The sequence below is a fragment of the Montipora capricornis genome, chromosome 4, assembly GCF_036669925.1.
Source record: "Montipora capricornis isolate CH-2021 chromosome 4, ASM3666992v2, whole genome shotgun sequence".
Classification (NCBI taxonomy): Eukaryota; Metazoa; Cnidaria; class Anthozoa; order Scleractinia; family Acroporidae; genus Montipora; species Montipora capricornis.
In genome coordinates, this window is record NC_090886.1 from 37,147,361 (window position 1) to 37,164,860 (window position 17,500).

The 17,500-nt window shown below is 40.1% G+C and overlaps 2 protein-coding genes across 2 annotated transcripts in view; one reads left to right on the top strand and one right to left on the bottom strand.

The window, feature by feature from the left end:
• Positions 1-1,354, top strand: part of LOC138044686 (52 kDa repressor of the inhibitor of the protein kinase-like) — a 3,896-nt gene extending 2,542 nt beyond the window's left edge. The window contains exon 1 of the mRNA XM_068891138.1: positions 1-1,354. This exon is cut by the window's left edge and continues 2,542 nt beyond it. Coding sequence (XP_068747239.1) covers positions 1-193 — 193 coding nt within the window. The 3' untranslated portion in view covers positions 194-1,354.
• A 1,244-nt stretch (positions 1,355-2,598) lies between these two features.
• LOC138046877 (transmembrane protein 180-like) overlaps positions 2,599-17,500 on the bottom strand; it is a 36,814-nt gene continuing 21,912 nt past the window's right edge. Inside the window, exons 13-17 of the mRNA XM_068893463.1 lie at positions 16,463-16,539; positions 11,915-11,998; positions 10,946-11,054; positions 8,139-8,175; positions 2,599-5,216 (exon numbers count right to left, since the gene is read on the bottom strand). Of these exons, the coding sequence (XP_068749564.1) occupies positions 5,068-5,216; positions 8,139-8,175; positions 10,946-11,054; positions 11,915-11,998; positions 16,463-16,539 (456 nt within the window). The 3' untranslated portion in view covers positions 2,599-5,067. The remainder of the gene's footprint in view (positions 5,217-8,138; positions 8,176-10,945; positions 11,055-11,914; positions 11,999-16,462; positions 16,540-17,500) is intronic.

Below are 17,500 nucleotides of genomic sequence, written 5' to 3' on the forward strand. Positions count from 1 at the left end.
ATCTTGCCTTCGTTATCTTAAGAATTATCTAAGGGCCACAATGGGAGAAGAGAGATTGAATGGTTTGGCGCTTATGCATGCTCATAGGGACATTCCTTTGGATTTGGATGAAATCATTAACTTATTTGCGTCTCTCCATCCAAGACGAATGAGAATGGCCAACATTTTATGCAGTGATTCAAGGGATGATTAACAAATTCCACTTTGCCATTTAATGAACTTTTCTTTGTTTTGAACTGAAAACTAAACATGGAACAAAACATTTTATTTTTCCTTGGGCTTGTACGTTGAGAACCTCCTCGTGGTGGAGTCTGGAAACATGGCTAATACCTCACCAATATTTACTTACCTAAGCTTTCTGCTTGTTATGTACAGGTAACAGATCGTGTTAAGTATTATTTTTTATAAAATCGTTTTTAGTAATGCCAAAAAGTCAAGAATTGCTAAGTTTTAGGTATTGAAAGCAAATTGTTGTACTAAATGTTTCAAGTGTCATGGAAAAAATTATTTTGGTGGAAACTAGTCACGAAAAATGCTGGATCCACCCCTGATTGCATGATTACAAACCATTTGATGGACTATGTATTCAATGAATATAGCCACCTACTCAAACAGTTATGTCAGCCATGGCTTTCAGGGACCGTCTCCGTCATTTTGCTGCCACTGATCCACCTGCGCGCGGTTGTTCCTTTTAGCGATCAAGTCTATCGACGCAGAGAAGATGTCTTCTTGTAAGGCTAAGGATGGAATTTACTGTTAAGCCAGCTTATAGCCCTGGCGGCTAAACGATGAAACCTACCGTTTGTCGTCCAGCAGCGTGTTTTTCGTGATCGGCTACAAGACAAAACGTTATCGGAACTAGTGAGCTGCAGGAGTGTTAATGTAAAATATCGAATCCGGAACCTGGAACGCGTTTTTTCCCTTACTGATCCTAGCCTTTGAAGAGAAGTGCCTTTGTCAGTTTTCATTTATGTACTTGCAAAAACAAAAGAAACCGTTCACGAAAAACCAAAATTAATTGACAAGTAAATCAATAAACAATGAGTAATAGCTGTAAACTGCTTTATGCAGGTAAAAGTGTAGACAGAAAGAAATGTCTATCATGATTTGAACAGATCATAGACATACTTTCAATTTCAATACTCTGATTTCAAAACTTGTTTGTAGACCTTTTTTAACCGGTTGAGTAGGGATCCAGACAGACAATTTTAAATTAACAATTAAAGATCACCTCTTCGAACGCTTGCCGACGACTTTTCGGTTAACTATCAACATTCCATTGCGTGAGAACCAGAACCAGGAGTACGCAAAGATCCCAAGTCTTACCATGTAGAAACGGGAAACAGGTGAGCGAAACAAACTTCTTTTCATAGTGTTTTCACTGCTTAGTAACAAGTCATATTTAAGGGGCCAGTAGAGATTTCGAAAAAGAATGCGAATCGCACCCGTCACCTTTCTAGTCACAAAGTAACTCGCGAACCGGGCACCGTGACACAATCCGGGCTCCAGGTCTAAAACACTGGTCACTTTTGACGGGTTACTCGTGGCAGGTCATTATTTTACCTTTTCGAAAGTAACCCAAAACCCTAATTGATTTGGGTAACCATAGACCTAAACTTGGCTTTTAGGCCTAACGTTAGACAAATTGAGGGTTTGGGGTTACTTTCGAAAAGGTAAAACAATGACCTGCAAGTACGAGTGACCCGTCAAACTGAAAGTGACCTTTGTTTTAGACCCCACCCAATCTCGGTCATAAATTTCTGGGACACTTGATGCCACACATAAATTCACCCCTTCCCCCCTTTTCGAAGTTGTCGGGAAAAAAAAAAACTATTGACTTTTCTCATGAATTCCCAAAGTGATAGCGCGATTGATCAACGTTGAAAAGGGGGAAAGGGTTGTATTTTGGGTCGGTGTCACCATCTTTTTGCCTGGGATTGTAGCTAGACGTCATAGCGGACCGAAGTAGGGATTAACGTGCATTTAATTTCATAACTTACAGTTTAAGTTACCACTTAATAGCACTTAAAAGAAAAATGTAATACCATCAAGGCCAGGCGAAACAATCAAGCATTACTTTCAACATCTTGTGTCTTTCAACTTTGCAGTGAAATGGTTTTCCGACATGTGTGACTAGGTCAAACATTTTCATTTATTTAAATGCTCGGCTCGTTTAACTGCCAACATTACAAACTTTCGGTGATTAGCAAACGTAGCAGTCGTGTTGACGCATTGATTTTTAGAATTTCAGCGGTTATGAGCAAAAAGAGTAATGCTGGCTCACTTCGCCAAATGTTTCCCTCTTTCGTTTACCGCGTGTTGATCGACCATGATGCCGGACGACAAATACGGTTCATCGTAGCCGCCGGGCCGGCTGTAATTGGCTTAACAATACAGCCCACGTATCCCTCTAAGAAGACATCATTTTGACGTCGATAGACTTAACAGCAGCAATGAGAATGATGCCGTGAACGGTGTAATAATTATCCCATTGTTTTGCTCATTGCAACTCCACCGCATTTTGCCAAATTTTATGCAAACATATCTTTCCCCGCGAAGAAAACAGTTTTCGAACTGACTTGTACCGAATCTCTACTACTTTTAATTCCGAAAAACGCCAAAAACTGTAACTCAATCTTAACTCAAACTTAACTCAATCTTAACTCAAACTCAACTCAAACTCAACTCAGCTCGTAACTCGATGAATAGCCGATCCCATTATGGCTTGGCCAGTCAAAACTCTCGAATTGCATTATCCAATGATCCAGTTTTTAATAATACGTAGTAAGCCTTCTACATATTCATTAAGATCGAATGATAGTAAAATCCTTAGTGTACCACCAGTTAAGGGAAAGAAAACATTAGGTGATAGGTCTTTTATGCTGGCTGCACCTAAGTTATGGAACGACTTACCAAGAGACTTGCGTTTAGTTGACAATATAAGTAGTTTTAAGAAACAACTTAAGACACATCTGTTCAAATTAGCCAATAGTCTCTAGCTTCATTACGTATGATTTTGAATATTATTATTATTATTTTTTATACTTTTATATATAGAGATTATTATATATTTTCTAATTGATTTATAGGAATTTATTATTTATCATATTAGTTTCTTTTCAGAGAAACATAAAGCGTGTATGATAATTTGTATTGATATATGCGCTATAGAAACCAATAAATTATTATTATTATTATTATTAGAACCGTGGCAGTCATGCAACCTCTAACCATTTCCGATGTGACTTCTAACTTTTAGAGGACATGGGTGGAACAAAAAGGCCCATGAAAGATAACTAGATCTCTTCTTCGCTAAGCAGGTGGTTTGACGAATTTTGGACACTTCTTTCCACCGGAGCTGACTTTCAAGTGATCGTTTTGAATATGACCGTGCGAAAACCTGGACCGAAGTAAAACGAGAACGCGAGGGAGGAGGGGCAGAGGATAAGAAGTGAGAGTTCCTCGCTCGTTCTCCTCGCCCCCTTCCCCTTCGTTTGCTTTTCTCGTAGCCATGAACCCCGGTGGAAAAACAGCTTCTAAAAATTCACCAAACCGCCTGCTACGCAGGCTATTTCTTGCTTTGCTGAAATCTACTGCTACGAGATCCAAATGTGCTTGGAGGTTTAGAGAGTACTCGGCTCAAAAGTTCTTCTGAAGTCTTTCTAGCAAGATGGACTAGATGGTATTGCTAGTTTATTAGCCCAGAGCCTGAGAGCTCTAGCCCTGTTTGAAATAATTTATATAATTTATACTGGGCAAGAGCTCTCCTGCTCTGGGCTAATAGCTGAATCTTTGCTGATGTCATTGATTAAACTTTGTCTCGTGTACATACAAGTTTGCTAAACAGAAGGCACCATACTATTTACAAATTGACCTCAAACGCGGGTAAAAGAACGTGTTTAAACCTCTAATCATACGCCTTTTAGCTTTGATAACGAGCAAGTTATTGGCCATCAATAACTGATAGAACCTTGGGTGGCAAAAGCTCACTAAGCGCTAATGAGCTCATATATTCTTCATGTAAAATTTCGAATTTTCAAAGTGTCATTACTCAGAGATTACCTGGCAAATTGCACGCATAGTTTTAGAGATAGCTCATTATGTAATGGACTTTCAATAGTCTGTACTGATTCTTTTAGCTGGTAGATTAGAAAGCGATAGGCTTATGCCAATGAGGTAAAAAATGTCACCAAAGACTCCCCTATAAAGTATCAATACCATCTTGCCTTGTTTTGTCGGAGCCACTCTTACGCTAAAGTGCACACACGTGAAAAAAATGTTTATAGCTATGTCAATAATGTATTAAATCCAGTTCTCAATTCCGAGGTTGAGTACTGCAGGTTCAATTCATCACTTACAGTACATACATACACATACATATTTAATAATCCTAGAAGTCGTGAGACTTTCCAGGATACGTTTAAAACAACACAACAGTATACCACCAAAGGTCAACTTTCATGAGAATTGCTACATGCATGAGCAACTTCTTCACAAGTCAGTTCCATAACTGGGATTTTATAGCAGCGTGCTATCAACCCACCAGGCTAGAGAGGTACATTTTTCACTGGCCAAACTTTTACGAGCCCTGGAAGTCCGACTAGGAGATGATTTTTGTAGCACTTTCGAAGAAGGAACTCTTATGTTCCAGTGTCACTCCAAACTTACTGTGAGTGCCATAACATCAATAAAAAAACTCTGATGAAAATCAAAATCATAATGGTTGACTTCATAATATTCCCCAAATCGTTCTATGCGCTACTTAGTTTTTCGTGACTCCACAGGTAAATACTGTAATGGTAGTTTACAGTGAACTCTCGTGAGCTCATTCTTCAAATCCTTCACACTCTCCAAAGTAACATACTGTGTGCATCAGAAAAGACTCCATAAAGGAAATCAAACAAATGGCTAACTACTGTAAATTCCATAAATAGCAAATTTATGGTACACAACAACTCCTGACAAAAGTTAAAAGATGGTACTTTTTCGTAATTTAAATCTTATTCTATTCCTACTTAACCGCTTTTAAAAATGTACAGTATCACATTGCAACAAAATTATTTAACTTCATTCCAGTATCATTGAACTATCGTGCTGCCTTTTGGGCGTCTTCAGAGGATAAAACGTCCAGACTACAATTTGGACAACAGCTACAACTAGAGGAACCATACACAGAAGACAAAACATGGCATCTAGAAGCTGTGGCGAGGGGCCAGCTGAAAAAGAAAAATCAACTCAACTCCTACACTGCAAGCAGAGTCTACTTCGATCTTCGTAGCGAGAAGAGGAAGAAAACTCTGCCAGTCGCCTCGACATTTCGTATTGAGCATGCGTTAAAAATTCAAATGTATTCGGGTGTCAGTCACGCATGCATGACCATGCAGTAACCGCAAAACCACAAATTAAACCCAAACAAACATTCGGGATATTTTCGAACAACTCTGGCAAACACACAACAACCAAGGAATCATTTCCTTGGAAACTAAAGATTGTTCCTTTTTTTGAGAAAAATTTATAGGTTTCTGGCAGACCAGTTTCTGTAAAAGACATACAGAGGAAATACTCATGGGGATTTTATAGACGGTTACAATTGCCAGGCTGATAAAAATAAATTAAAAAAGAATATTGATGACGCGTGGCAATTGATTACATGTATGCGCAAAAAAAAACCAGGATAATTGAAAAGTCGAAACTGAACTGACTCATCCATTTCTTTGGATGAGCAGCAAATAAAAGAAAGTCAAGGCGGCTGGCACAGTCTCCTTCCTCTTCCTGATTTTGCTAAGAAGATCAAAGGAGACTCTGCTCGCAAGATACTCAACTCCCTTGCAACCCAAACCGACTTCCTTTCAAGACATACGGTACACTGTGACAAGACGAAATGAAATTCTGCATTTTGATGTTTGATGGGGGAAGGGGGAGGGGGAACTGGCATATGAAAGGGGCAGGAATACTTGTCGTCTTGCTTATGTACCGGACAAATTGAAGTTTCAACCCCCCCCCCCCCCCTCCCCAGAGCATTTGAAAATTTAAAAAAATTTTGTTCAAAGCCCCCCTCCACGGGCCAAAAAGCTGTTCAAATGCCTTATCATAGGTCCACTTCAGGTGATCAAATGCCTCCACCTCCAGGAAAATTACCAGATTACTGTTTTAACTTTGCAGTAGCCTCTATTATGCTTCTGAAGCTGTGTATGTAAACATGGTTTAATAGACAACACCAAGGAGAACCAGGGCCCTACATGGCACAAGGCACAAGGTAACAGGTATAAATATCCAAAGAGAACCAATAACAAAGTTGACAAATTTTGATGTCGAATTGTTATCAATAAACCTCTATTATTCAAAAGTAAGGTTATGTCTATGTGGATCAACTGCATGTAAGTATTACAATAGAGTAGAGAAACACGTAGAGAATACGTGACATGGAAACGTAACATGAAATCGAGGCTAGCGATCAAATTCCCCACCCCCTGAGTGGCGATCAAATTCCCCGCTCCTGGGAAGCCTAGGATGATCAAATTCCCTTCCCCAGGCAGGAAAAGGAGTCAAATGCCCGGGGTATGCCTGGGAGGGGGATGTTGAAGCTTCAATTTGACTGGTATATTAGGGGTGTTAATTTCGAATTTCTGGGCGAAACGCCATCATGGATGTATGTAGCCATGAAATTTAGGATTGCATACGAAGAAATATAAAAATATGTCTTTAATCAGTTTTAAATATAGTCTCTTTTAGGGGTAAAAAAAAAGCCTGGGCCACGCCCAGATTGGTCTCCTTTAGGGGTTTAATTCAAAATTTCCACCGAGCATCCCCACGTCTTCATACGCAAAGTCTTCCCCCCTCGCCCTGGGTAAAGCACATCTCTCGTATACAAATGACCAATGGGCATGTGTAGTTAAATCAATACCACTTACTAACCTCGTTTTCTCGGTCCGTACTGTAAGTTACGGATCGAGTTTTTTCCCGTTGATTTACAAGGATCCGTAACTTACAGTACGGACCAAGAAAACGAGGTTAGTAAGATATTTATTATATCTCTGAGGTTAACCGGCGCGCGGGCAAGGAAACTAGTCAAAGTGAAGCGGAAGGTTCAACTGCCACATAGAATGCCGTGCCAAAATCCCAAAAACTAAATCTTCTTGGCTGTTAAGTTTGAAATAGCTGCTTGCAAGATTCAAACAGTTTTCAGTACAAGTTTATGCAACAGAAATGATGTTTTGTCGAAATTTTAAATTTAGCGGGCCGTACTGTAGAATACGGCCCGCTAATTTAGCCAATTACAGCGCGCGTACTATCTGAGAGATATAATAAGATAAGATATAAACTTGAGCAATAACAATATCACCCTGCGAGCAGAGCCTCCTTTTGTCTTTTCTTTACTGAAGAGGAGAAAAGGAGACTCCGCCTGAATCGCGTCAACTCTTTGAAGCCGCCGCAGCCCGAACTTCCGGACTGGTCAATCTTGTTTTCTCTCGTTAAACTGGTTTTTCCAGTGCGAGCGTCCGTTTAGTGATGAAACCGAAGGTTATTATTGAGCCCGCTGTACCGTGAAAAACCAAGATGGCGGCGAGATCTGGCATATTTCGAGACTGTATCCTAGCAACATGCAGCACATACTCAATAAAGATCTTTAATATTCGATTCATGCAGAGCCTTTCTCGAGAACGCAAAATCGAACAAGCAAGAGAAAGGTTCTGCTAGCAGGCTGTAACAATATGTTCCCAACAGAAAATAGATATCGGTTTTCTCTCAGTTTGAATCTATGAGCAGATCGTCTCACTCTCGGGAGGGAAATTAGCGATAATTATTTATTTCCTTTGGTTGGCTGCATGCTCAACTTGTCAAATGCATTTAATAGAGTTTACCCTATATAGTATTTCACTATCAAGTGTCCCACACATGCTTTGAAAGCTAGTAACGAAATTCACCGTCACTAAGCTTTGAAATACAAAACCAAAGTGATCACAAAAATTAATTACTTCCCATGGGTGTCCATTAACAATGCTATGTATACATCATTAACACAAAGTCCAAAAATCTCCAACATACATTAATGTAGTGTACTAACTCCTTAAAGGAGTAAAAGAGGATAATTATACACATAGAATAAATTTAAAAAATAATACAATAATTATACATACCTGAATTACTTTCACCTTTACTGATACCTTGACTGTCCTTCATAACCAAATACAAAGAAAATTCCATCATGCATAGTTTTAGAATAATTATTACAATAAAAATTACAATTATTATTTCTATTATCATCATCGTGACAATAATTATAATCTGATATATTTTATCTTTCCCCTACAACATATTTTTGCATAACTTTAACACAATAACGTCTAATTAGCATACTGTCCATGTACACCATCTATCCATCAAAGAAACACGTATCAGTTGGGTCTCCATTATTTATGTTAGATAGAAGATCAAGCACATTCCTACTTGCAAGGGCGTCAATACTCATTAAATGAGTTAAGCCGAACCCACGGCGGGTCTAATTTGCAGGTCGCAGGTCGCAGGTCGGAGGTTGCAGGTTGCAGATTGCAGGTCATTGTTTTACCAATACAGAAAGTATCCTAAACATTCTTAAAAGCTAACCTTAGGCCTAATTAGGCCTAAACAAAAGTTTTTAGGCCTAAGGTTAGCTTTTATGAATGTTTAGGATACTTTCTGTATTGGTGAAACAATGACCTGCAACCTGCAAATTAGACCCGTTAAGCAGTCAAAAACTATATCCCCAACATTAACCCATTGAGCCTGGGAGTGAGACGTAACAGGTTTTACTCTGTCCAATGCCAGACAATTTTACTCTTCAACTCGGGACATTCTAGGGCGTTTGAGGTGTAAACGGGTTAACACCTTCAGCATCTGATCAAACAAGGAAACAATAATATTATTATTGTTGCGGATGCAAATGTTTCAAGCTTTAAGCTGAGGGAGAGTTAACTTTGGTTGTGGACTGAAGTTTTGCTTCTAGCAAAAACGAAAAAATTGAATCAACTGAAAAACTGACTTGTTGGAAGGCCTGGCATTTTTTTGGGCAGAGTGTACATTATTGAAAGTCAAATCGTTCGCAGATGGTGAACCAAAACAGCTAATTTCTCATCTGCAACATGTTAAAGGGAACTGCCACTCTTACTACAGATTGAATAAGTTTAAACAGAAGGAAATTATGTTTACAAACAAATTTGTTTGAAATTTGTTTTTAAAACTGTGTTTATATCAACTTGAAGAAAAGTGAATTTTAAAATTGCTTATTTTCACTTTCATACTTTGCAGGTGCAGCCATCTTGAATAATTGTCATGTGTTATGGTTGCCCTATGGAGTATAGCCCTATAGCCTTTGACACGCTCAAGAGCATCTGGGCATCCAAAGAGATTAGCCGAAGAACCAAGCTGCACATATTCAACTCCAACATCAAGTCCATTCTGCTGTACGGGTGCGAGACATGGCGGACGACAAAGACAATACAACAGAATATTCAGACATTCTTCAACACCTGTCTGAGGTGCATTTTCAACATCCGAAGGCCAGAGAAGATCCGAAATTATGAGGACCTGTGGGAATGAGCGGGGCAGGAACCAGTGGTCAAGCAGATTCTGCAGAGGAAGTGGGGCTGGATTGGACACACCCTTAGGAAGGCAGCGTCCAGCACCACATGCCAAGAACTGACCTGGAACCCGCAGGGGAAGAGGAAGAGAGGTCAGCCTCGCAACAGCTGGAGGCGAGACACTGAGGCAGTTATGAAACAGAAGGGAACCAACTGGACAGGAATGGCCAGAGAAGCCCAGAATAGATTGCAATGGCGAGGGGTTGTCGATGGCCTATGCTCCACCAGGAACGATGGGCTTGATTGATATTTAACAATTAGACCCGTGGCCCTTGAGGGCGAAGGGTCTAATTGTTTTAGTATCACTCAACTAGTCGGACAGAAAAGGCAATAATAAAGTTAGCAAATGCAAGTTGAAAATATATTTATTTGGGAATAATACGAAAGAAAGCGTCACGCTTCTCGCTACTCGAGGAAATTACTCGAGGAATATTACTAATAGTCAACTAGTAGCGTAGCCAATCAAAATGCCGCATTTGCATTAGTCCACTAGTTAAGTGATACTAATGATTGATAGTTCCCCTATTGTTCTGACACAAAGAGCTTTTGTCTAATAACAAAAGGGCAACCGTAACACATCACAATTATTCAAGAAGGCGGTACCCGCGAAAAGTTAAAAACAAAAATAGGCGATTCTAAAACTTATTTATTTCGGATACAAACACTTTCTTTGGAAATACCGAGTACATGTACTTTAGACTGACTTGACTGTAATGGTTATTTCCTGTGATTTAATGATATTTTTTGTTGTTGAAGTGGAGGTTCCCTTTCACTTATTGACTCTGAGTTATGGTCAACCAAAAAACTCGCTGGCAGTCTGGTGGTCCACAAACTGAGATAATCATTTCATTTTATTTCTATACATTAAGGGACAACTGAGGGCCAAGGAGAGTCTGCAATGGGACACAGAGTCCCTTACACAGGTCAACCCCCAAGGGTCAGTGAGCATGACAGAGCAGACAATACAACAGACAGACCACAATATTGGGAATTCTATGCTCTGCTCTTTGCGAAGAGTCAGTGGGTTTTTTGACGCCCCATACAGGATTTTGAAAATTGAATTGTTGTGTGATGGGGCATAATTCGACCAGAGAGTCCAACCTTTGATTTTGAAGATGTCACTACAAAAGACAGCACTTTCTCCTCGGTTGTTTAAAGACCCTGAGTGTTGGTCTTGTCACGAGTTTTGATCCTGTGACCTTCCCTGCACAGTAGTCTGATGCTCAACCATCTGAGCCAATCAGTCGTCGGTTATACTACACTGGAGAAAATGTTGTTCAAATCTCTGATAAGCCAGTTTTTACGTGCACAGCACATTGCATCCTTACCTTGTACCCATACCACGACAGAATATGAACCACCATCATAGGTGCTAAAGACTGAGCTGGCTTGGTAAAAAGAGCATTGGTCCCAAATATCATGGATGACACAGGTGCACTGAAATGAGTAAAGGCTGTGTACAGTTAAACTTACTTTGTCATTGGCCAAAATATCTAGTGTCACATTCACTTGTCAACCCATTTGGAGCTCTACAGTTGCCAGTGCTTGCTTGTTTTAAAAGTTCTCATTGGTCCATTTGGCTCAAGTAATTTTAGTTCCTTATTTTCATTCATTTTATTTGCTTGCAACTTAAAAGTACAATAACCTTTCACTCTAGAAACAAAAGATACAACACAATTTGTTTAATAGCCTTAGAATCTTGATGGATCATACAGTGATGATTGAAGAACTAAATACAAAAAAATTATGACAAGAAAAAGTAAAAACAAACAAACAAAGACTACTTGTGGAGGAAAGAAATAATGTTTAGGGTAAGAACGTTGTGACCATGCAGGACATCAAAAACATAAAAGTTGCTGAGAATTTAAGAATACTAAATCACTAGATGCATCAGGTCACCATTAATATTTTGAATGAACAATAATAATGAAGAGGCTAGGAGAAAAAGGGCATAAGTGAGCATTTTCGGAATTTTTCGAATTTATATTTCAATTGCCACAGATGGTTTAGAAATGAAAGGAAAAGCAATTATGGCATGTTGTTTTTCTTTTTGCTTCTTCCTGTTCTATATTCGAGAATTATCACATGCAAAAAACTCTGGCGGTGCCGTTTGCTAAACAAGAAACAAAAGAAACCTTTTGTGTTTTAGTATTAACTAGATGCAATAAATTGTGTCACTATAAGAAGTCTGACACAGATTCAGGACTACTACTATTACCACATGCTCAAGCTGCTTTAAAAGAAACAAGATTACAGAAGCCATGTAATATCATAATTTATGTATTCTAATTGCTTACTTTCTCTTGTATTTTTCCAAGTCATCATCAATGATGTCAGAGACAGATAAGTTGAAAAGCGAAAATGTTGCAGATGGAAGGCAACTGCAAACAAATTTAGAACAACAAACAATATTTTACAGCACTGTGTAAGTTTGGAAGACTTCAAGGGAAACAGAGGAAAATGTTGACCATGACTGCTAGCAGTCCCTTCTAGAGTACAAAGTAGCCAGTCAAGCCACCCTTCTTTGGTTCCCCAAGTAAGCTGAAGGGAGAAAGGCTCTCCCCTCATTCTCCCCTCGGCTCTTCAGCTATTAAAAAGTGGGTAGATCAACTGACTTAGAATTGCTAGCAGTCTAGTGTTGATCATGCATGTAGCTCAAACATTAGTTAAGAGCATCATGATCCAACCACACAGTGTTATGGTGGTCATAGGTTGTCCAGATTCCTGCGCGGAACTCGATCTGATTTCTTTCCTTTTGCCTCCTTCACACCAAAGCTTAAACAAGTCATGTTTAAAGGCTGTTTAGTTAAATACATGTATGGTTTCAAATTATAGTCTTTGTGTTATTAAAATCCTGTGGACTGATTTCTGTCAACTTCAAATTTAGTACTGATCAATGCATGTAAAAGCCTGAGTCCCTTATTTTGACAGATTTTTTTGTTGAACCCAGATTAATTAATTAAACGCTCTATCGGCGTTTGGAATGGTCTCTAGGGCATCCTTAGAGTTACACGACCACTTAGTCAATTGGAATCCGCCCTTTTGAAGCAGTTCGCAGATCTGACTTCTTAAATCGATAGCAGCACAGGAGGATTGTACAGATTTCAGACAGTCATCAACGTAAAAGTTCTTCAGGACTGTATCGATCACCTCGTGGGAGAAATTTCCAATATTGTCTTGAGCAGTCTTCCTGATGCAGAAGTTTGCACAACTCGGTGACGAGGTCCTACCAAAAAGGTGGACTTCCTTCCGGTATTCAATAGGCTGTGCAGACAAATCATCATTTGGCCACCACAAAAATCTGAATCTGAATCCAGGGGGTCAACTTTCACTTGATGGAACATAGCTTCGATATCAGAAACCAGGGTGACTGGTTCTTGACGAAATCTTTGAGGAACACCGAACAAACTATTGGTCAAATCAGGGCCGTGTAACAACTGATCGTTCAGAGAAGTACCCTTGAACAGTGCAGCACAGTCAAACACTACTCGTAACTTGTCTGGCTTGTGGGGATGGAAAACGGCTTCCCATTAGGGTAAAGTTCCTCCACAGGCACTTGATTAGCATAACCTTTTACGATGTAGTCGTTAACAGCTGCTTTATAGCGTGCGAAGAACTCTGGATCTCGATGAAATCTCTTTTTCAACAAAGACAATCGCTGCTCAACTGCGACTCGGTTATTTGGAAGGTAAGGAGGTTGCCCTCTCCATGGAAGGGCCACTTGATAACATCCGGAGGCCCTCCTGACAGAAAATTCCACGATTGCCAATGCTCTCTCGTCTTCAACGGACATGCAGGCGACTTTCGAACTAGATATCGAATCAGCAAAATCAGTTTCCCAGAAGTTCTTCACTTGCAGCAGTAAGGTTTCGTTTCTGGAGTCGCTTTCATCATTCAAACGGACAAAGTTCACAGAGAAACTGCTTTCTTCATTGACCTTCACAGTTGGTCCTATAAGGGTCCAACCTAACATCATGATCTCTTGGAATACTACACTCAGATATGTTGGGGTGATCGACAGTCCACGCCCTAGGTACTTCAAGGCTGGAATCTCCGTTGATTGAGTCAATGGTTAGCTTAACTTCTAGGCCAGATCTCTCGCTGTTCTTGCTTTCTTGGGTTAACATGAAACTTCGTGGTTGCCCTGTGATCCCTAATTCATCAACCAACCTCCTGTCACAAAGGGTCACATCAGAGCCATTATTCAATAGGGCATACGTTTCTACCACTTTACCGGGCTGATCACCACGTACCCTAACAGGAACAATTCTTAGACGGACTTTATCAGCTATATGGCGGGTACCATTCTGACCATTCACGCCGGCCCCAATGACATGACTCTGACTGGACAATTCTGTTACAACACCCGAGGTGGAACTTTCACTATGGCTGAGTTCCTGATCGGCACAGCGACTATCTTGTGTCCTGTGACCAACTGGAGGAGGCTGAACTGGTGGATAGAGAACGGTCATATGCTTCTTCCCACAACCTTCGATGTAACAACCACTTCTCTGCATGCATCCCTTGGCCATATGGCCTATTTTGAAACAGTTCCACATAACCTCGCATCGCAAACGATCCTAATACAATCGCTGTACGATCAGTCTTCGATCCACTTTCACACCTTCAACTTGTGCACTGGGAGAGACCGGTTCTCTGAACCCCCCATGGGTGGCATAGGCAGTCATTTTTGCTCCGGGATTTGAAGATTTGTTTCTTGGATTGCCCTTTTCTCTGTCGTTTCTCTGTCGTCCAAAAACTGGATTGTTGGCCACTCGCGCCTTGGTAGTGACAAACTGGGAAATGTGATGAATTCTCGGTCGCTGATCGGTTTCCTGGATACTGTCTGCGATCTCAAGCCACTTCGTTTTCAGGTGAAGGGGAAGCCTGTCAACGATTCTTCTCATCTTATCGGCGCTGTTAATCTTGTCCAAGTACTGTACCAGATTGATTCTAATGTGTTCTGGCAATCTCTTAGCTGATCTGCAAAGGCCAATAGCCCCTTTTGGTCATAAAGCTTCACGGGTGGACCATGAGTTATTTGGGCAATCTTGAATGGATGCCTAAAATGATCTTGCAGCAGGGCTTGTGCAGTCTGGTGTCCAAATGCAGGATCCATTGAAACACAGCTCTTGATAGCATTTCTAGCTGCTCCCGCACAGCACTGAAGAAGAAATGACAACTTCTCACTCTCATCGGATGCATTTTTCTCGATATTGCTCTCAAAGGAGCAAATAAAGTTCCAAAACTCATTCACAAGCGGATTTCCAGTAAACTTGCTGAGTTCGGGTTTAGGTAAGGCAAACCCTTGCCAAATCGTTGACGCCACTGATTGAAACGTTTGCTACTGCAGCTGTAACTGCTGAAACCTTGCCTCGGGCGGAGGAACCTCATTGCAAGATCTAGTTGATGGAGCCTCACAGCGATTCAGTACTTCTGTCCACACAGGAGATGCTGGACTCAAAGTGACACTTGTATCCGGTAAAGGTGCAGACATTTTCTCTTCTTTGGTTGCTGCAGTCAAGTAAACCGACTCATAAGCCCTTTCTGGCTCAACTAGTGACTTGTCCTCGGTAGCCTGGGAAGGATCCACAATTTGTTCTACGCCATCTTCCTCCTCTAAGATATGGGCTCTTAGGGTGGCTCACTCAACTTCATTCTCATTCTCATTCTCTGCTGAGTAATTACGGTTTACTAGTTAACACCTAGACAGTATTACAACGCATACACGCAACAATACACACCTGACAACGGACAACGCAATCAACACAAAAATTTTCTATTCTAGTTGCTACAATACTTGTCATCTTATTGGTTGATTTAAACGAAGGAAGCCACTCGCAGCAGCTTCAAAGAACATTTGGTCAAGATCTGCCCTCACTGATTAGAGCACACAACTGAAGAAGGAATCCACTCTGTATTCCAAAACCTGTCTTGCCAACTGATACAGCGTTCTCTGCAGTGAACCTATGACCCTTGTGAAAAAAGCGCATCTTAGCTAATGCTCCTATTGTGGCTTACAGGAAAGACAAATGACTCGAGGACTTTATAGTCAGAGCTTCAATTCCAATTGTATGTACTTTCCCGTGGGCAACAGACTTCTCCACAGGAGAACGGAATTTCCTCAGAGATGTTTGCATTCATACAGTATCTCTTACAGATCAAAATGCAATATGAATGCAGGGAGCAGGGGTGGTGCAGTGGTGAGAGCACTCACCTCCCACCAATGTGGCCCAAGTACGTACGGTATTATTTTGATATTAGTTGATCATGAGCTGTACAGTGTCTGCAATTAGTGACCCAGGGCTAAATCTACTTGACACTTGATAAAGTTCATTAATATTTTTTATTACACATAACATGAGAATTTTATTCCATAAAGCTCATTTGTACAAATCTATACGCTTTATTTTCACATGTGGAAAAGGCTTATACAGCCAATCAGAATGGTGTACAGCTATTTCACATGTGGAAGTATAACCAATCAACGATAGCGTAAAGGCGTTTCCATGTCAATCACTCGTGCATCTCGTGCAAATCGTGCTTTGTAATTGAATTAAATTAAATTTGCATTTGGTTCTATTGTTAGTGAGTTTTTGTTTCTAATTTGCATTCAGAAAACTATTTTAATTAAAATTCTCGTCTTATGTGTAATAAACAGTTCACGACATAGAAAGTGCTTTGTACAGGGTTTTATTCACTCGTTGTTTGTGTCAAAAACCCTTACTCGCTTGTTCCTCGCTCATTCGGGTTTTGACACAAACAACTCGTGAATAAAACCCCGTACGCCGCACTTTTTATGACGTAAACTATATATATAGACAACACAAATATAATATTCTTACTTGTCAATGATCAGAAACAGATACAGAACCCAAATATTATTTCGTCCAGCCAAATAAACTATAGCAGGCAGTGACACCTATCAAGAAATTAAAGGAAATGTATCAAATTTAAATTAAAATGGTCAATCGATTCCACAACAGTACTGTACAAGTGTAATAGGTATAGCCTCATGACGTAAACAGCTTTATTATAATTATCTCTCAGATAGTACGCGTGCTGTGATTGGCTACATTGACAGGCCATATTTTACAGTACGGCCCGCTAAATTTAAAATTTAGATAAAACATTATCTAGTATCAAGTTTTTCATGTCGTTTTTGTTACATAAACTTGAAAAACTGTTTGAATCTTGCAAGCAACTATTTCAAACAGCCAAGAAGATTTAGTTTTTTGGATTTTGATGCCGCAATCTTTGTGGCAGTTGAACCTTCCGCTTGACTTTGACTAGTTTCCTTGTCTGCGCACCGGAATGTTCCTCAGAGACAGGGCTCGAAATAACGGCCGGTCCGCAACAGACAATGTCCGAACTGATTTGGGAGTTGACCGGTCAACCTTTCGTCTTCACGGTCATGTTGACCGGTCACACTTGATCGTTTTGAAAATGAAATAAATTAAAATTTCCATGCTGTTCAGTTGTTTCAGTTGTAGCAAGTCGCTGTGTATTGTCATTTGCGGAACTTTGATCTGAAATCCTGGGTGAAATGCAACAAGAACCGTTGTTGACAATGAGTGCTTTAAAGTGCTATAAGCTCTAAGCAACAACTTTTTTGGAAATATATAACGGCAGTTTTGGTTCATGGGCCCATGTTTTAAGAGTTATTTATTTTATATAATTTGACAGGCCAGAAACGGTATGTGTCCGAGCTAAAATGAATTTGGCCTGCCATCGTGTCCAGAGACTCTCCCGAAATTATTTCGAGCCCTGAGAGATATAATAAATATCTTACTAACCTCGTTTTCTCGGTCTGTACTGTAAGTTACAGATCCTTGTATTTTATTTATGCCCGCACGCTTTGCACTTGGGCCATAAATTAACGG